The sequence below is a fragment of the Equus asinus genome, chromosome 24 (genome assembly GCF_041296235.1).
Source record: "Equus asinus isolate D_3611 breed Donkey chromosome 24, EquAss-T2T_v2, whole genome shotgun sequence".
NCBI lineage: Eukaryota > Metazoa > Chordata > Mammalia > Perissodactyla > Equidae > Equus > Equus asinus.
The window spans coordinates 36,382,697-36,402,477 of record NC_091813.1 but is presented as its reverse complement, the minus strand read 5'-3'; the positions used below and the strand labels follow the sequence as shown (position 1 = coordinate 36,402,477).

The 19,781-nt window shown below is 44.9% G+C and overlaps 1 protein-coding gene across 6 annotated transcripts in view; it reads left to right on the top strand.

Moving 5' to 3' along the window:
• Positions 1–274: 274 nt before the first annotated feature.
• Positions 275–19,781, top strand: part of FAXC (failed axon connections homolog, metaxin like GST domain containing) — a 73,231-nt gene continuing 53,724 nt past the window's right edge. The window contains exons 1-4 of one of the 6 annotated variants that reach the window (XM_044757295.2): positions 294–382; positions 1,160–1,281; positions 6,586–6,721; positions 17,049–17,245. In XM_044757295.2, coding sequence (XP_044613230.1) covers positions 1,175–1,281; positions 6,586–6,721; positions 17,049–17,245 — 440 coding nt within the window. In that variant the 5' untranslated portion in view covers positions 294–382; positions 1,160–1,174. The other 5 variants (XM_044757294.2, XM_070496265.1, XM_044757296.2 and 2 more) reach the window with 5 other exon arrangements.

Genomic DNA, 19,781 nt, shown 5'->3' with positions numbered 1-19,781 from the left:
CTCTTCCATACACAAACACACACATACGTTTGACAGATTTTCTGCACCAAAGAGGAAAGGAAAAACACCTCCCCGCCTCCCCCCTCCCCATCAGCGAGTTCCCTGATAATGATTTCCAAGGGGAAAGACTCGAGCTCGTTATGTCAGAGGGGACATCTCTCTAGAGAACATTTTTGTTGTTTGTCAAACCAGACATGTCCTCTCCGTGGGCACATGGTCAAGACCTAGGCAATTGTGTAACGCACCAAGAGAGTTGTTATAAGTTGTGCACATACTCAGCGCCTTCCTGACCGCCAGAACAACCTAATTCCGGACCTTCCTCCGGGCCCGGCTCCCAGCGCCGCGAGGGGCGTCTCCGGCCCGCAGCCCCGCGCCGCCCCAGGTGAGTCCTGCGCGCTCCCGCTCGCGGGCCGCGGGAGGGGCTGGGGCGGAGGCGGAGGCGGAGGGCGGGCTGGGGGTTGGCGGGGCTTGGGGGACGCAGATCCGGGCCCTGCCTGTCGCTTCCTCCCAGGGGAGCCGCATTTCCAGCCGGCTCCGCAGCCCCAGCCCCGGCTCGCCGAGCCGTTCCGGGCCGTGCCGCCTGGAGGCGCGGAGGCCGCCGGCGCGCCCAGCCCTGCAGCTCCGGCCGGGGCGGAGGCCGCCGGACCGCGGAGATGCGGGGCGGGGGCAGGGCGCGGGGTAGGTGACTTTATCGCGCCTCTGGTTCCCTGCCCCGGGGAGCAATGACATCACGCGGCCTTCTCCAGGCGCCGACACAAAGAGCGGCGCGGAGAGGCCGCTGCGGGGGGAGCCGGCGGCCGCCGCTGCCGCCCCGGGCCCGGGGGCCCTGCCGGCCAGGCCTGCCGTCCTCGGCCCGCGCCCTTCCTCCTCCTCCGCCGCCGCCGCCGCCGCCGCCGCCTCGGTCGCCGCCGCCCGCGCCCCCAGCGCGCAGCTGAGTCGGCGCCCGGCCGCGCCGGCCCCTTCCCATGCGGGCGGCGCGGGCCCTGGGAGGGGCGCCCGCAGCCAGCCGCGCAGCATGCACTGGGGGGTTGGCTTTGCCTCGTCCAGGCCGTGCGTGGTGGATCTGAGCTGGAACCAGAGCGTCTCCTTCTTCGGCTGGTGGGCCGGGTCCGAGGAGCCCTTCTCCTTTTATGGGGACATCATCGCTTTCCCTTTGCAGGATTACGGTGGGATCATGGCAGGGCTGGGCTCCGATCCCTGGTGGAAGAAAACCCTTTACTTGACCGGGGGAGCTTTGCTGGCCGCAGCTGCGTATCTGCTCCACGAACTCCTGGTCATTAGGTGAGCCGGAGAGAGGGCCCCGCGCAGGGGCGCCGAGAGGGGCACCTGGCCAGGGCAGGGCTGGCGCGAGGGGGGACCCGTGCCGGCCCCTCGGTCACGCCACCCGGATGCTCGAGTCCTGCCCTTACCTTTCCCTAGAGGCGGTCCGTGGTCACCTGGCCGTGAGGGGCAGTTCAGAGCTGACAGGAGAATTAAACTGGTACTGGGAGGGAAGAGCATTGGTCTCTCTATCCTTGGTGCTAAAAGCAAAAATTCTCTGGGTTGTTATGGAGCAAAACAGTCTGTTATGAAATGCCCTGAGGAAGATCTAAGTGCAGTGTGTTTGCAACAATAGAATTAGGCTCTGTAGAAATACGAAGTTACATGTGATGAAATGCCTTACGTGTTTATAGGGAATTGTCCTGGAATATTAACCACTAACCTTATCTTTTACTTAAAGGTTAGTTCTCCTTTATCGTGCCCCAAATGTCAACATCTCCAAAAGGCTGAAATTGCCAAAGCTCCGGAGACCTCTGGGTCCCTGTTAGAGATGCATGGCCCGGAATCGTGGTGTGCAGTCTGATGCAGCCTTAACCTGGTTATCTGCTAGTCTGGTTCCGAAAGCTAAGCACCGTCTTCAGGTTTAAATGCCATTGTTGTGTGAGCGGTAGGAAATCCGAGGACCGGCACATGGGCGTGTTTGACAGGAACACGGGAGGAGGCCAGTGCCATAAACAGTGACATCCGCTGCCTGCCGCAGAATGTTTACAGGATTGACTTAGAAATGCCAGAAAATGGAGGCCCCTGCTGTGGGTACATGCAGCCGGACACGGATCTTTGTTCGAGTAGGGTCACACCGTAGGTACTGGAACGGTCATTTGGTGAATTGATACGTCAATTTACGGTTGAAATTTCTCTGCGTTTGAGCCCTCTGCCACAGGGAGATGACCAGAAAATAGCAGTTTTCAATAGCTCGGAATGTCTCTCTTGGCCAGTATTTTCTAAAGAGTGAGAAATGTGTCCACACCGCCTTTTTCCAGTGGGGGAATCCTACACAATGGGTGGCAAACAGAGCCAGTGCTAGGTGACCTTTAACAGGCCTGCAGGAATTCCAGGAGGACGTTGTGACAGCCTAACTTAGGGATTTTGAGTATTTCTAGTCTCTGAGAGGGTTGGAGATTCTTTAGATTTGGGGAAATGTCTTGGCTTCCAGATTATTTAGCCATAATTGAGGTTTTATTTTGAGCTTATGATACATTGAATTCTCTCACTGAGCACAGTGTCTTGAATCTAGTTGAACAAAATAAAACATTTTTAAGTGAATTATTTCTCCAGATTATTTTATATTTTTGCTAGCTCTAGAACTCTTTTTCAAGTTAGGTTTCAAGCTATATGAACAACCAAAACATTCGTGCAATAGTTTAAACGGTCATGCAGTTGTTTCTCAATTATGTTCCAGTCCAAAGGCTTTTGAGGACCCCGAACAGTGTGGCTTCTCAGCAGTTTTCTACTTTGTGGAGGGAGTGGAGGCCCAGCTTCACAGGACCGAGTCTAAACCTGGCTTAAATGGCCTTGCAGACATAGCGGAGGCTCAGAGCTCACCCACATGCGGGCCACGCCCTGGTAGGTGTGGTTGCTGGACACAGGAGAACCCTCTGCCCACAGATATGTCCTTCCTCACTTAGGGTACTACTTGGGTACTTATTTGGATTAAGGTATTTTTAAGCCTTGGTTTACCCACTTTTGTTTCTTGGCCAATGTTTAAGTTGAGTTGGGAAACCTGTTATAATGCAAATAATAAAAAATGGCTGCCCAGTTTGAGCCCTTAGCTCTGCGCAGAAGTGCTTTACCTGCGTGATTTGCATGGATTCCTCACAACTATCGCTGGATGCTTGATCCCCATTTCACAGATGAGGATGTGGCGCTGAGAGAGATTAAGCAACTTGCCCAAGATCACACAGTAAGAGGAGTAGGATCTAGATTGGTTCTGGGAGTGTGTGCCTGCAGAGCGTGCACTTGTTACCACTGCCTCCTAGAAAGTACCAATTCTGAAATACATTTTGATGGGGGAGAGGAAAGGAAATGTAGAGAACTGGGGCAGTGCTGAGGGAAGACAGGCCTGTGGCAGGGACCTGAGTTTTGACAGCCTCTAGGGGCACAGAGGGATGGGGAAAAAGACTGAGGAAGGTCTGGCAGTGAGTGCAGAGGTCACCTGATAGACGCCTTCACTCATGGGGACATCTAAGTGTTGATTTTCCATGTAGCTTAGGCAAAACACAAAACCATCTGAAATGTGCAGGAGGGGAGTACACCCTGAGATGGCTACTCTGTCTGAGTTTGCTGGTGGTCATGAAGTCTCCACCGCTCTACTTGGATTTTCTGCTGCATAGACTTACCCTTAATCTGCGGCTGTGTCACCAGAGTAGAAAGTAGAGTTGACAGGTGAGGATTATTCAGAAAATTTAATTAACGAGTATAACCGAAGTAGGTATTTTGGATTTATCCATGTTTTTCTTGCCACAGTGTTTTTAAACAATTACAGTCCCTACCCTCTGCTTCCTTTTCCCCGAGTGGAGAGAGTTAAGCAGCTGACTTAAATTCAGTAGGCATTTGGAAATGTGTCGTTTGCAAATTAAATGACTAAGTGATGACTTTGCTACCATATTTCACCTGCACTTTTGGCTCATGGGCTCAGCCTGTCCTAGAAGCCTTGGTTAGGGAATCAGAGCAGCCCGTGTTTAGTCTGTGATCTTCATAAACAGCAGCTCCTCAGCTGTTCACAGAGGCGTGGTCGTCTGTGACAGCATTCACCTCCAGAGCAGGGACTAATCTTGCTTCTCGACAGGTGTTATATAATCCTCATTTTAAGGACACTTTGTAAGATGTTAGCTGTCCAGGAAATGGCTCACCTGCTCCTCTGATCCTGAGGCAGATAGAGAGGTTCCTCACATAGAGGGAGAGCTCTGGAGCCAAATGGAGTTCAGACTTACTCTGCCTTTAACCAACCAGAGAACCTTGGATCTGAGAGTAAGCTTCTTGGCTACTCGATTTTCTCATCTGTAAAATGGGGATAATAGTAGCCTTCCTCACAGAGTCGATTACATATGTTAACACATGGGAGTTGCTTAGCATGGTTTGACATATAATGAGCATCCAGTAACAGTTGGCCATCATTAGCTAACATAGACTTCCATTGGAAAGTTCCAGGCTTGAGTGATCTGAGTCAAACCGGCTGTTTGAATAAAATTAACTGAGGAATTGCCCGTTTTGGTGTGAAATGAGTAAGAGCTTGGGAACTAGAGATATTAACAACTTGATCTTAAATTGATCTTCCTTGGGCAAGTTATTTAACCTCTCAGAGCTTCAGTTTTCTTGTCTACTGTAAAATATAGGTATAGTATAATATACTAAATTTGAACTACAACAATATCCACTCTATAGTGTTACTGTCAGAATGAAATAAGGTAATGTGTGTGATGTATACAAAGTCATGGGCATATGCTCGCCACATAGTTAGCATCCATTCTTATTATGCCATGGCCCAAGTAAACCATTAGAATTAGATGGTTTTGGCCAATGGGGCAGGGGATTTTATGTTTCTCTCCTCACTTTTTAGCCTGGCTAATTTACATGAAAACGTCACACTGTGACTTGAATTATTTGATTAGACAAAATTAATTGTCAAATCTACGGTTTGCATTTTCTAGAAACATAGTCTAAATGGCTTCTTAATTTTCATATCTGACCTCTCAAATATTTCATCTCAATGAAAACCCTTGTTTTGTAGCAAATATTGCCAGAAAGCAGCAAGTATTTTTATTCTTTTGACCAGTATTTTCAAAAGGAGTCTTTCTTAAGTCTGTAAGTGGAATGGCATGCTCATGATAAACTTCTCCAAAAGAGTTTGTCCTCCTTAATGAAGATGCTCCTCTAAGTGAGCATTCGTGTGATGATGATACAAAGAGCTTGCCCTTGCTCGCTTGGGTAGAAGTACCCGTAGCATTGAACTAGGAACCATGTGAGGGAACCAGAGGCTCAGGGAAGGCCAAGGGGAAGAGGGAGGTTTATCTGACTGGGAAATGGTTGGGTAGAGTGAAAGACGGAAATGGCAAAAGGGTCCTGGGTGTGGTGTCCGAGTGGGCTGTGTGGAATGATGAGATTTTGAGCCTAAGGGCATAAGACCAAATCTCTTTGAGAATTAAGTCCAGCACTCTTATATAATGCTTGATAGCTCACCAAATGTTTACAGATCTTCTCTTAATTCTCACCATAATTGATGCAGAATCCGTTCTGTCCTCGCTTTCCATGTGAGAGAGGAGGAGAGGTCTAAGGTAGCGTGGCCAGTAGGAAGCAGGGCTTGGCCTTGACCCCAGGTATCCAGACTTGGGATCCAGCATTCGCTCTACTACATGGTGGCTACTGAAAAACTGGACCAGGCAAGTCCTCCACACCAAAAAAAGTAGACAAAGGAAAAGATAGATGTGTGACTGAGATAGAAGAAAGGGAAAAGGCAGAGGTAGAAGGATATGTGCTGCGTGGTGAAAGTGGGGACCTGTGAAGGTAGAGAAGATGAGAGAGAGCCCAGAGCCGGGCTCTGGCACCACAGGTGAAGGGCCAGTTGAGGACGTGGATAGTTTGGAAGAGGGACCAGAGTTTTCGGAGTCTCCAAACATTCTGAGGCTCTGCAGACTTGGGTCATGGCAGAGTAAATCTGCACTGTTATTCCGGGTCCTGTGGATGGAGATGCTGTTTCATGGTATAGTCTAGTGGTCAAGAACATAGGCTCTGACTACCTGGCCAGTCCAGCTTCTGCCATTTACTAGTAATGTGACTTTGGGCAAGTTAGTCCTCTGTGTCTCAGTTTCCTCATCTATAAATCATGGATAATTATAGTAGCTACCTCATAAGGTTATTGTGAAGATTAAATGAGATCATCCTGGGAAGCCCTCAGAACAATCCTGATACAAGTAAGCACAGAATATCATTTTTATCCATCTAACTTGTCCCTGGTGGGTAAACATAACCAGCTGGAGAAGAGGTGGACCTGTGCCAGAAAGTCCTCTTCTTGCCCATAGACTGCAGGTTCCAGAAGATGTAGTTACTTTCTGAGCCCTTGGGGTTAGGGGAATAGCAGAGTATGTAAGCTTCTCTTGTCTTTTGACCAAGCTTCCACGCTCTAAGAGCTTCTGGGTGAGGTAAGCCCCTGTGACAAACAGATCTGCTTGTTCATTGAGGAGCTACAGCCCAGCAGGGACCTCTGAGGAACTAAGGGGACTGCATGCGTAACACGTGGATTGTTCTTTATTTCTGTTTTGGTTTTAACAGGAAACAGCAAGAGATTGACTCCAAAGATGCTATTATTTTGCATCAGTTTGCAAGACCTAACAATGGTGTCCCCAGTTTATCTCCTTTCTGTTTGAAAATGGAAACTTACTTAAGGATGGCTGACTTACCCTATCAGGTATTTGTGTGCAAATATGTTTCATTCTCATGGCAGCCATGTTGGTTAGAGGGGAAGTGCTTAATCTCGCCTGGTGGGAAGGGCTTGCTCTTGGCGCTAGAGGAGATGGTATGAAAGTAGCCATGCCCAGCCCTTAGAAGGTACTTAGGAGATTTGGTTCCAGGGTCTGTTGATTTTTACATCAATTTAATGAGTGATCAAAAGGGTATGGACTTGGGTTCAAGGGTCATGCTGAGCATCAGGGCCATGTTATTTATTCCTGACATAGAGTGTACCTTGGGTAATAGTTTGGATAGGCCTATGAGGCAGCTGTTGATAAAGGTGGGTGTCCCATTGCCTGATGCGTTTTCTTCCTTTAGGTGTCTGTTTATTGACAGCATTATATTTTGTCTCTCCTGAATCCTGGAGGCAGAGCATGTAGCAGGCCCTCAGGGAGATATTTGTAGATTTTGTGAGTTTTCCCACAGTGCTCCACGTTCTGTTTGGGCAACTTTCAGGGCAGCACTTGCTCACTGCAGCATTAGAGAATGAACAGGGGGATGTATGTAAAGGTAGACATTTTTCTGAGTAAGGACTGAGCTGTGTCTCACAAATTTGACAGGTTGTGTTTTCATCGTCATTCAATTCTATGTATTTCTTTTTGAGGAAGATTAGCCCTGAGCTAACATCTGCTGCCAATCCTCCTCTTTTTTTGCTGAGGAAGACTGGCCCTGAGCTAACATCTGTGCCCATCTTCCTCTACTTTATATGTGGGATGCCTGCCATAGGGATGGCTTCATAATTGGTGTGTAGGTCTGTACCCAGGATCCAAACTGGCGAACCCCGGGCCTCTGAAGTGGAGTGCATGAACTTAACCTCTACACCACCCAGGCTGGCCCCTCAATTCTATGTATTTTTTAAAAATTCCCTTGTGTTTTTCTTTTTCACCTAAGTTCTAGGCATATGCAATTTTTTTTAAGCTTTGGTTTTTGTTATTGTTTTTTAATTTTATGGTCAAAGAAGATAGTCCTGGTGATTTAGCCTAGTGTGTGGTTACTTTTTATAAGTGTTGAAAATAATTACGTATTCTCTGTTTGTGTGTGGAGCTCTCTCTATATCTACTTGCTTGAGCATGTATAGTTTATTATTGTGACCTTCTATATCTCTGCTTATTTTTTGTCTGCCTGTTCTAGCAGTTTCTAAAAGGAGTAGGTTAAAATATTCAAGTGTATTTATTGACTTATCTCTTTTTCCTGTCATTCTGTCAGTTCTTGCTTTATGTAAGAGTATTTATATATATGAGATTATATTGTTAGGTCCATATAATAGGAAAGGTCACATCTTTTACTGTTTTGTTTCTTTTTCTAGTTTATAGCACCTAGTTCTGTCCCATATGATGTTTTTTTAACCTTGAATTCTGTATTATCAGATATTGAGATTGATTCTCCAGTTTTCTTTTGGCTCATATTTGCTTGGGATGTCTTTCTCCATCCTCTTTCTCAATTTTTCTGTGTATTTGTCTCTTGTAGGCAATGTATTACTTATAGCCAATCTGAGAGTCCTTAATAGGTGAGTTTAATCCGTTTACATGGTAATTATTGTTTTATTAGGATTTATTTCTGCCATCTTATTTAATATTTTTTTTCCTGCTTTTTTTCTCCCCAAATGCCCCCAGTACATAGTTGTATATTTTAGTTGTGGGTCCTTCTAGTTGTGACATGCGGGACGCCGCCTCAACATGGCCTAATGAGCAGTGCCATGTCCGCACCCAGGATCTGAACCCCGGGCCGCCGAAGCAGAGCATGTGAATTTAACCACTTGGCTGTGGGGCCGGCCCCTAATATTTTTCTTCTTGCTATATTTTGTTTTTTATTTTTTCTCATTTCCTGCTTTCTGGTGGATAAAGATTTTTCTTGTCATTTCAAAAAATTCTATTTTTGTTGTTTCAGTGGCTGTTCTTAAGATCCAAATTTGTGTTTATTTATCCTTATTCATTTCCTAAATGTATCACATTCTGTATTTGCCCTCTAATAACACAAGTATGTTAGCAGGTGCATGGGAACCTTGGGTCTCTGTCTTCCCAGCCCTCATCCCAATTGTGGTGCTACTGCCTGATGTTTTAATTCTAGAATTTTGGAAATCTGATCTTTTTTTTTTTTTGGTCCTTTTATAGACAACAAACCTTACTAAGTTATTTGAGCAGCCTAATTTCCCATATATCTTATCCTGCAGGATTTATCTTTTTATCTGAGTACTTCCCAGGCAAATATTTTCAGAGTGAGACTTTATGTGGCAAAACTTTAGTGTCTTTGCATGCCTGAGAACATCTTTATTATGCCCTCACATTTGATAATTCTATGTTCAACATTCTTTTCCTTCAGTGCTTTAAAAATATTACTCCGTTGTCTTTTTGCATCAGTGTTCCTATTGAAAAGTCTGATGTTAACTTGATTCTTTTTCTTTCTGTTTCTCTCTGGAAGCATTTAGAATTTCCATGTAATCTCAATAGTCTTAAATTTCACTATAATATGCCCTGTGTAGTCTTTGTGTATCTTTTTTGGTCCTTTATGAACTCTTTTAGTCTGAAGTCTTTCTTTTCTTTTTAATTCTGGGGAATTATCAATTTTCTTCAAATATTTCCATTTTCTTTATATTTGTTTTGCTCTTCTTCTTTCCTGTTGTCCATCATCTGCATACTGAAACCTCTGCCTTTATTTCCTGCATCTGAACTTATCCCTTAATTCTGTTCTTCCTTCTGGGAGAATTCGTCCCTCTGAGCTTCCATTGCTTTGCTCTGTTCTCTTCTTGTGTCCATCATGCTATTTATCTCATCTCTTATATTCTTTATTTCAACTTTTGTATTTTTCTTCTTAATATTTCCCCTTGGTTTGTATTACAATCTCTTCCTTTATGCCTTGGAGGATATTTATTATGCAAATTAAAATGTTTTGGTTCATGTTGCATGTGAAATTCTGCTTCACGTCGTGCATATTCAGCCTGCTGCCCTCCTCTTACAGGGGTTGTCCTCCTCAGGTGTCTGGTTATTTTGGTTTGAATCTCCTTTTCCAGGGATGTCAGCTTCCCTGCCTGGGACTCTACTGAGCAAGGGCTAAGGCTCAGGCCACAGGTTGTGTGCTGTGAGGGAGTTTAAGGAAGGAAGGAGGGGAGCCCCAGGCATCCCCAAACCAATGTGGTCCCTCTGATTTGCTGCCGCTCCACCATATGCCTCCCAGTGGTTGGGGGTTCACCTTTCAGGCCTTACAAAGTGGCAGCATTGGGAGCAGGGGCTCTCCTTAGCTGGAAACAGACAAGCTGAGTTTGGAGGGGGCGTGCTCCTCACCTGGCTAAGCTCTTGGCTGCCCTGGTAACGATATTAGCCCTCCAACTCCTGACTCCCCGTGGCCTGTGCTTTCTGAGCCAGTTTCTCTGCAGAAGAGGGCATGGGGCTGGCAGTGGTCCTCCTAAGGCAGTGCTGGGACCAGGTGAATGATGTGCTCTCAGCTTGGGGTAAGTGCTGTTACGGACATCCTCTGGGAATATGGTGGAGTGGCATCAAACCTGGACTTGGGTGGAGGGATCTGGGAGGGCAGGGGGTGTTTGGGGAATAGGAAGGAAGTCTTTATGACTGGGAACTGGAATGCAAGGGGTAAGTCTGGAGACAGAAGCAGGAAGATTATTCAGGACTTTCTAAACCAGCAGTGGAGGAGAAAATAGCAATAAAAACAGACAAGGCTTGAATCATCTAAATGCACTGGATCAGATTTGGAAGATCATTGTTCAGCTTAGTGTTGGCATCCAGCACTCAAAGATGTGTGTCACTAAGGGGCTCAAACTGAAGGAAGAGACTGCTACCCAGCAGCTGCCTGTCTCTGTTCCTCCATCACTCTTGACCAGATGGCCTCCTTTAGCCGTGGGAGCTTTGGGGCAATTATAGTCCCACACCTGAATTTTGTGCTCTGCCATCTCTGGCTGCTTTCAAGATCTTGTGAACCACTCTCACCCTTGATGAAGCAATCCTGCTGTCTGCAGTGGCTGCCAGGCTGTTCTGCTCTTTCCTTTCTTGCCTTCCAGCTGTCAAGCGCCGATGGCCACAGTCCTGTCTTTACCAGCAGCCTCACTACCTTTGTTCATGCTGCAGAGCAGCTGCTTTAGTTAGTATCACGGGAGCAGCAGGACACACGCCTCATTGTGAAGCCGGAGCTGTTCCAGAGGCCTTCGAGAAGGGGACTGCTTACTCCTTTCCAAAACTATTAGTATTTGTTGTTAAGTATATTTTTTTTAAAAAGGAATCATATAAGAGTGTTTTTTCTTCTGTGAGGTCTCTATGGAAAGTAAATGGAGGGGGTGTTCTGCAAGGGGGGTGCACAGAGATATTAAGGAGAAGGAAAATGGTTCTGTGGTTTAGAAAGGATGCTGTGTGCCTGCCAGCGTGCTTCGAGCCTGGGGACCATTGTGAGGGTTTGTGTTGACGCAAATGGTGCCTGGGAAGTGCTGGTGGAGCCCGTTTCTTGGACCCATCAGTAGAAGGGTGTTTTGTCTTGGCCCCAGGTTGCTCCACCCTCTGCCCCTTCTTTGCCCTGTGCCTTTTAAAAAAAGATTAAAATGCCATGTTCCTAAGAGCACGAATTTATATTTGAAGCTTTTTCATTTTTTAACCTAAGTGAGATTCGAGTCAATATTTGATGACCATTAGTGGGAACTCACAAGATTTTTTAAAAGCTGATGTATTGACCAGTTATTATGTTTTAAAAATCTGGATATAAATATTGGTAGGTCAATTTTTAAAACTTTAAATTTTGTGATAATTATAGATTCATAGGAAGTTGCAAAAAGATGTCCAGGGAAGTCCTGCAGATAATGGTTATTATTATTTTTTAAACGAAAATAGCTTTGCTATTTTTTCTGATTATATATAGTCCTTATAAGAATTTCAAACAATACAAAAAATTGTAGGTGCAAAATGAAAATCACCTGACATCCTTCTAGCTAGAGATTGTCATCACTATTTTTGACCATCTTCCATACATTTCTCTAGACATCCATAAAGACACCTACATCATTTGACATAACTTGTTGTATAAGAAGCATATATTTCACACAATAATTCTTTTTAAGTAAGTGAAAGAAAAAAGGAAGAAACTCTCTGAAACTCACTGCTTGGCTCTCAGCCCTAACCTTTTTTTTTTTTTTTTTACTTTCTATTATTTTATGATGTGGCATTCGTTTATAACACTGTAAATTTCAGCTGTACACCATTATATTTGGGCTTCTGTGAAGATTGCATTGTGCTCACCACCAATAGTTTAGTTTTCATCTGTCACCATACATATGTGCCCCTTTACCCCTTTTGCCCACCCTCTCTGGTAACCATCAATCTTTTTTCTTTTTCTTTTTTCTCCCCAAGTCTCCCCAGTATCTAGTTGTATACTTTTTAGTTGTGGGTCCTTCTAGTTGTGGCATGTGGGACGCCGCCTCATCATGGCCTAATGAGCAGTGCCATGTCCGCGCCCAGGATCCGAACAGGTGAAATCCTGGGCCGCCAAAGCGGAGCGCACAAACTTAACCACTTGCCCACAGGGCCGGCCCCCAATCTTTTTTCTTTATTCATGTGTTTGTTTATTTTCCACATGAGTGAGATCATAAGGTATTTGCCTTTCTCTGTCTGACTTATTTCTCTTAGCATAATACCCTCAAGGTCCATCCATGTTGTTGCAAATGTGAACTCTAACTTTTGATGTCCTATTTATTTGTTGATCTTGTCCCCTCCCCCCATTTTTTTCTTTTGAAATTTTTCTAAGCTACACACAAGTTAAAAGAATAGTACAATGGACACCCATGTTCCCTTCACCTCATTTCCTCAATTGTTAACATGTTGCCTTCTTTGCTTTATTTCTCTCTATATATACCTTTTAGGACCAATTTTTTCTTGATAAACCATTTGAAAGTAAGCTGCAGAAGTCATGAGACTTTATTCCTCACTACTTCAGTGTACATCTCCAAAAAGTCAGGCCATTCGTCTACAAAACTGCAGTACAGAATAGATGCATGGATTTTTTTCAGTGTGTTATAACACACAAAAGTTGTTCAGATTTTCTCAAATTTAGCCACTGGGAGAACTTTCAAGATGGCTTCAGGGGCGCAGTGAATGTAATGGATATAAATTTAGCTGAAAAGTTGGGGGCATCATGGCCAGTGGAGCAAATCAGAGTCCCAAGACTCTGGGGTTTCTCTTAAGGTCTCATCTTGTCCATGTCAGATGGTGAGGGTGATGTTAATACTTCTGGGGAAGGCCCTTTGTCGAACACTTCATGTGCATTATCTCATTTAATCCTGGCAACTGTTATTCCCATTCTATAGATGAGGAAATTGAGGCCCAGGGAGGTTCAAGTTCACACAGTGAATAAATGATGGAGCCAGATTTTTAAACCCAAAGCCTGGGCTTGCGCCGCTGCGCTGATAAAGTAGTAGGAGTGTAGGTGCGTTAATCTCACCTGGGACACAGTGGCGGCGGGGCATCAGCTTGGGAAAAATAAAGAGGATTTACCTCTTCACCTTTCTTCTCAAAATTACTTTCAGATACTACCCTCAGTGGGCCAGTTAGACTCCAATTGCTTATATGAAACTAGACCGGAAGTTCTTTAATAGATTTAAGGAAGTTAAGGAAAATTAAATATTATTTTTGAAATGTATATTTTTTATTTTAAGATATAATTACATTCATAAAAATGGAAATTCGTGGACCAGATCACCTGCATCTCACCCATCGTCTTACCAATTACTTTTGACATTTTTTTCTCTTTTAAAATATTTTTTGATTAGATATGATCATAATGTCTCTAAAATGTTGTCTCCTGCATTTTTATCTAGTAAGCAAAATAACATTTGATGATGAAAGCCTGCTAGAGCTTTCATTGCCATCAGAACCTATGATTAATTTTTATGAGTCTGATTTTAAAAAGTGGTCTAGATAAAATGTACCAAGTACCCAGGGAGGGGCTGGTCTGGAGGGAAAGACAGATGTAGACACAGTAATCCTGTAAGGGGAGGGACCAGGCACTGTGCTGCGGACACATGGAGGAAAGGCAGATGATGGTTGCACCTTGGGGAAATAGTTCACCAACAAGGTGAAATTTGAACTGAATTGTTTAGGATGGATAGGACTTTGCAGAGGCTGGGGAAAGGGTTTCCTGTAAAAGGTGAAGACTGGGCAAAGTCAGAGAGGTGGTAAAGACCTCGACTTGGTTGGGTGTGGGCAGTTGGAATTCAGGAGACCAAAGGGACTGATAGCGAGGAGGCTGGGCAGGTGGGCAGTGACTAGATGGGTGGCCCGGGGTGCTATGTGAAGGGGGTTAGACTAGATCCATTAAAGCCATTGGACAGTTTTGAGCAGCAGAAGTCTTGCATCTCATTTGCTTTGCAAACAGTTCCCTTTGATATCAGTGTACAGGATAGACAAGAGTCCAGAAGGGGATGTGTTAGGAGGATGTGGTCGATATCAAGAGAAATCTGAAATAGGTGCTGTTATATGGTAAATTTACATCTTTAGTGTACAAATTACAAGAATGCCAGATGTACTAGTAACTTTTAAGGTAATGTCTAGGGCTGCCATGTATGGTTGTGCAGGTTATTCATTGCACAACAGTGCCTGGCCAAGGAGTTGGAGGCAAAATCTGGACCCACTTCTTGCCAAGCTGTGAACCCTTGCATGGACCATATCCAACCAGAGGAGGTTCCGTTTTCCAAATTGCACAAAAGCAATATGGCTAACAGCAGCCCCAATAACTCCCTTTTCCAAGCAAGGCCCAGAATGAATTTCTTTAGAATAAGCGTTGAGATAAAGTATCAAGACACCAAGAGACAGAGAACAGTTGAACTCCCCATTACTTTCTACCAAAGACAGCAGTACTTAGCTAGTAAGCAGTAGTTAGCTAGTACCAGCTCTACTTTTCAGCCATGAAAAAGGTGATATTACCTCAAAGATCTGAGAAGCCCGGGACCCTCAAGCATAGTCCATGCCCAGTTCTATGAGCAGAAATACACAACTGCCTTTAAGAGCTACGATATCCAGCCGTAACCGTGTTATCTTACGGAGGTAGATTCAGTGGTCAGCATGCTGAGTACACACCCCGCACAACGTGCAGACATAGGCCCTGGACAGGGAGAGACTTGACTGAGAAATTTTGCAACATTCTGTGTTTTTATTCATTGTGCTAAGATGCACCGTTTGGTTTTGGGGAAATGCACGCACAAATTTTTGTTGTGATTAAGGTCAGAACAACTAGAACAATAGTCACCTTTGTTAATCCCAATGTTTTCCCACAAAAAACATTAATTTTTTCATTCCTTGGCAAATTTTGATTTCAAGCCTGAAAGAAGGATGTGACAGCTGTCTCCTAGAATGGGGCCCTCAGAGAGTGTTCTGTCATCATACACCTTGCAAGGAGGGATCTTCTTGTCCGGGGCTTGATGCAGATGGTTCCCGAAGTTTACTTTTGTTTCTCTAGGAGGTAGTGAGAATAGTGGACATGGCTGGAGCAGCAGATGGCAGGCTGTGGTCTGCGGGCCCAGTCAGGCCTGGGAGCTAAGAGGGGTGCTTACATTTTTAAATAGCTGAAAAAAGTCAAAAGAAGAAGAATGTTTTATATTATGTAAAATTCAAGCTTCAGTGTCCATCAACAACTTTCTATTGCCACACTCATTTGTGTATTATCTATGGCTGTTTTCATGCTCCAACTGCAATATTGTCTTAGTGACCGAGACCATATGGTCTGCCTAAAGTACTTACTGTCTGGCCCTTTACAGAAAAGTTTGTGACCCCTACTCTAGAGAAACAGTTTAAAGATGTAGCGGACTGATGTATTTAAAATGTCTGTAACTCTATCTTAACAAAATAAGCTTTATCGAGATATAATTGGCATACAATAAACTGCACAAATTTAAGGTATATAATTGGATAAATTGTGATGTATGTCAATACTCATGAAAGCATGACCACAATCAAGATAGTGATGTAGCCATTACCTCCTTGTGCCCCTGTGTAACCCCTGCCTCCTGTCCCTTCCTGTCCCCCATCGTCCCTAGCAAACACTGATTGGCTTTCTGTCACTATCGATTAGTTTGCATTTTCTATAGTTTTATATAAATGGAATCCTACAGGAAGTGCTCTTTTTTGATCTGGCTTATTGCACTAAGTAATGTTCTTTTGAGATTCATTCATGTTATGGTGTGTCCATAGTTCATTTCTTGTCATTGCTGAGTGGTATTCCATTGTGAGGCTATAGCATAATTTGTTTATTCGTTTACCTCTTGATGAGCAGTTGGGTTTTTTCCTGTTTTTGAGCATTGCAGATATAGCTTCTGTGAACCTTGTGTACGAGTTTTGCATGCACATATGCCTTCTTTTCTCTTGGGTAAATACCTAGGAGTGAAATGGCTGGATCACATGGCAGGTGTATATTTAGCTATTTAAGAAACTGTCAAATGGTTTCAAAGTGGTTGTACCATTATACGTTCCCCAGCGGTGTTCGAAAGTTCCTGTTCCTCCATAGGAGCCAACACTTGCTGTTATCCAACAGCATCTGAACTATCGACTTATGTCAAGTACAAGGCTGACTAATTTAGGCTGTGTGGACCACCAAAAAGTTGATTCAGATTTAAAAAGCAACTTTGGGGTCTGAAGAATCCAGATATGCTGGGACAAGTGATTGAATAAATGCAGTCATAACCACAGAATCCCCTCTATCAGTGTGGTTAAGATCTTGACTTTTTATACACTGGGCAGCAAATGTCACTGGTTAATTCTCAGCGTTCATAAAGTGTGTCATTTCCTCATCCCCACCCGACCCCGTTCTGGCATCAAGGTCCTCTGAGACACTCTAAGTTTCTCCCATGGATGTGGGTCAAAGGGGAGCTTGTCAAAAACACAGGTTTCTGGGCATCATTCCCAGGATTCTGATCCAGAGTTCTAGGTGGGGGCCCAGGAACCTGCATTTGACAGGCACTGGTGTTGAGTCTGTTGGACACACTGTTGCACCCAAGCGTTGTAATTCCTACACCCACTATTATCAGGATCATTTCAACCCTCCCCCTCCTCCCTGGGATTTTTTTAAAACAATAAGCCAGAGTCCATGATAAAATCTATGGGAGTAAACTAATGTGTTCATAGGAGGTAAATCTTTTTTTCTCAAGAGTAACCATTTATTCTCTCAAAGAGTTTATGTACTGAGTTCATTCCCTTGAATAGTATAGTCACTATCAAAACTGTGGTTGGAATGTTTGTTTCTGTTAATTGTACAGTGAAACTTAAATAAAACATTGCTTTTCTCTTTTTAAAATTTACTCTGCTTAGAACTATTTTGGTGGAAAACTCTCTGCTCAAGGGAAAATGCCTTGGATTGAGTATAACCACGAGAAAGTTTCTGGCACAGAATTCATAATTGACTTTCTGGAAGAGAAGCTTGGAGTAAATTTAAACAAAAACCTCGGCCCTCATGAAAGAGCCATCTCCAGGGCGGTGACCAAGATGGTGGAGGAGCATTTCTACTGGTGAGTCTCTCCGGCACGCTGGGCAGGTGCCCAGGGCCTGGCCCCATCCTTTGGGGTGAGCCAAGTTCTCTTTCACTGTTCACACACTCCCCTCACTTTTTCAAAAGTTTTCTACATTCTGACTGACTTAGGGGTCAAGGTTAGACTGTTGAGTTTCTAGATAGCTAGAGCGGGGTGGGCATTTTGTGTAGAGTGCCAGACAGAACGTAGTTTAGGCTTTTTAGGCCATATGTCTCTGTAGTAACTATTCCACTCTGCTATTCTGGTGCAGCGAATGAACAGGCAGGACCGTGTTTCAGTAAAACCATAAAAGCACTGACATTTGAATTTCATTTATTACAAAATATCATTCTTTTGATTTTTTCCCCCAACCATTTAAAAATGTAAAAGCTTCTTAGCCCATAGGCTCCAGTTGGCTGACCCCTGATCTAGACTGGAACTCGCTGAGGCGAGGGAGGTAGTTTCACTGACTGGGCTTTTTCCCCGTACAAACTGCTGAATTAAACTAACATTACATCAGCTACCCAGAGGAGGGAACGGAAGACTGAGTCAGGAGAGGAGTCTTAGGTGGAATGAATTACACAAGCTTTATACGATTGTTGTCACCTTTCCTTGGGTGACAGGAGCTTCTCTGTGTTCCGGAAGTGAAGCATGCTGCAGCTTTCTGAGAGTCTTTGCCCTGGCTGGCTGACCCCCAGCTTGCATTCCTCATCAAGCGTCATGCACACCGTGCTCATGAGTTGCCCCTGTGCTGCATGTGGGTTTTGCCGGCTGTGACACCACCTGTGTTCAACAGACGTGGTTCTTCTCGCTTTATAAACTCATTGTCATGTGGGTTTTTTTCTATTTCTGTCATCCATTATCTGGAGTTTTAAGCACCTTTTTATACACCGTAGTAGATAAGGGAAGTTTTCTTCCTGATTTCTGCAAACTTTATCTTGTTCCAAAGATTTAGTGAAGAAGAGCTAAGTCCGGTTTTGGGACATTAATTGTTACTCCTGGGTCAGGTGCTCACCCAGTCGATTCTGCCTCCCCCGCTGAGAGAGACCCTCCGTGTGGGGTCGACTGTAGACGCTTCTTCCCCATTGCCTTCCTATTTCATCCATTCAGGTCTCTTCCTAAATGGAAAACTTGCTGTTCCCGTCTCTTGGAGTTTAAGTGACTCCCTGTTTTCTTTTCCTCTTTCTACTGTCAGTTCTTTCCTGGTTTATTCCAGGGCTGACCTGAAGCCCCACTTCTCTTCCTCTTCTCCTTATAGAGATGAAGGGGTGGGAGCCAGGAGGGACCAGGCAGAGAGTGGAGGCTGGGGTGCAGATCAGCATGGGTGTCATCACAGACTCAGTGTCCCTGGAATGACCCCAGGTCTTTTCCTTATAATAGCTTTGGGGGCCGGCTGGACCTTCCATCTCAGAGTTTGCAGAGTGGACTAAAATTCATGGCTGCTGTGACATGTTAGCCTCAGGAAAAGCCTTGTGGGACAGAGCCGTCTCACCTGCTTGCCAGGTTCCAGTCTCTGCTTTGAGGCAATTGAGGGAAATGAAGAACCAGCCCGGGGCCACCCTGACCCTCTGTGCCTTCCCTTGGTGCGGCCCTCCGAAGCACTACCTCATTTGATTGATGGGCCCATTAATGTGGAAAGCTATCGCTTTGTCAGCTGCCTGAAAAGCTGAAAGCCTTACATTTTAATTGGTACTTCTGCTGCAACTCTTTGATTTCTGTAGTGGTTCAAAAGTTGATATTCCAGCTAGAAAGACTTTGATCCACCAAGATTCCCAGGTACCACCCATCACTACTTCTTGCTCTGGGTGTGTGTGACGTTTTATATCTGTTTACTCCCTGGTAGAAGTTCATCTTTTGCTCTTCCCTCCCCTTCTCTCCCTACCTGGGCCACAGCTAATACGGCCCCTGGTCGGGGGCAGGGTGTGGTGGGGGAGAGATGGGTGGTGGTGGGGAGCGGTGGGAGGCAGAGGCGGGAGGCGGTACCCTGGTAGGGAGGAATCTTAATTTTATGGACCACAAACCCCCAAGTGCTTGGCCAGTTGCTTGGGTCACGTATAGACTCTTCTCTCTTTTTAATGAGAAAAGTACTTTTTTGGGTTAGCGACTCTTCCTCATTTATGTCTCTTCAAGGGTTAATTTGAGGAACAAATAGTGAAATTGGGAAGTCAGGTCTTGATTGACATGCAACTATCCAATGAACTTTCAAAAAAAATTCCCAATTCCTCCAATTCTCCTAGTCTCTAGCAGTAGAAGGAAAAGCAAACTTGTCTCTGTTTCCTAAGGTTTCCCAACTGTTAGCCTGCTTCTTGTTTTGTGGAGACCCTGAACAGGCTTTCCCCGAGAGCTCTAAATCCATGTGGAGAAAGGAACCCCCCACCACATGATAAGAAAATGCCTGAGACGGAATCTTTGGCCACTCCTCCCTCAGGCTCGGCTCCTCTGTCCCCTCTCCCGTCTCAGAGGCCACCAGCATAGGGAACTGACCACAATATGTAGGAAAATATTACAAGTACGAGCTTTCCATGAGCGCTTGCTC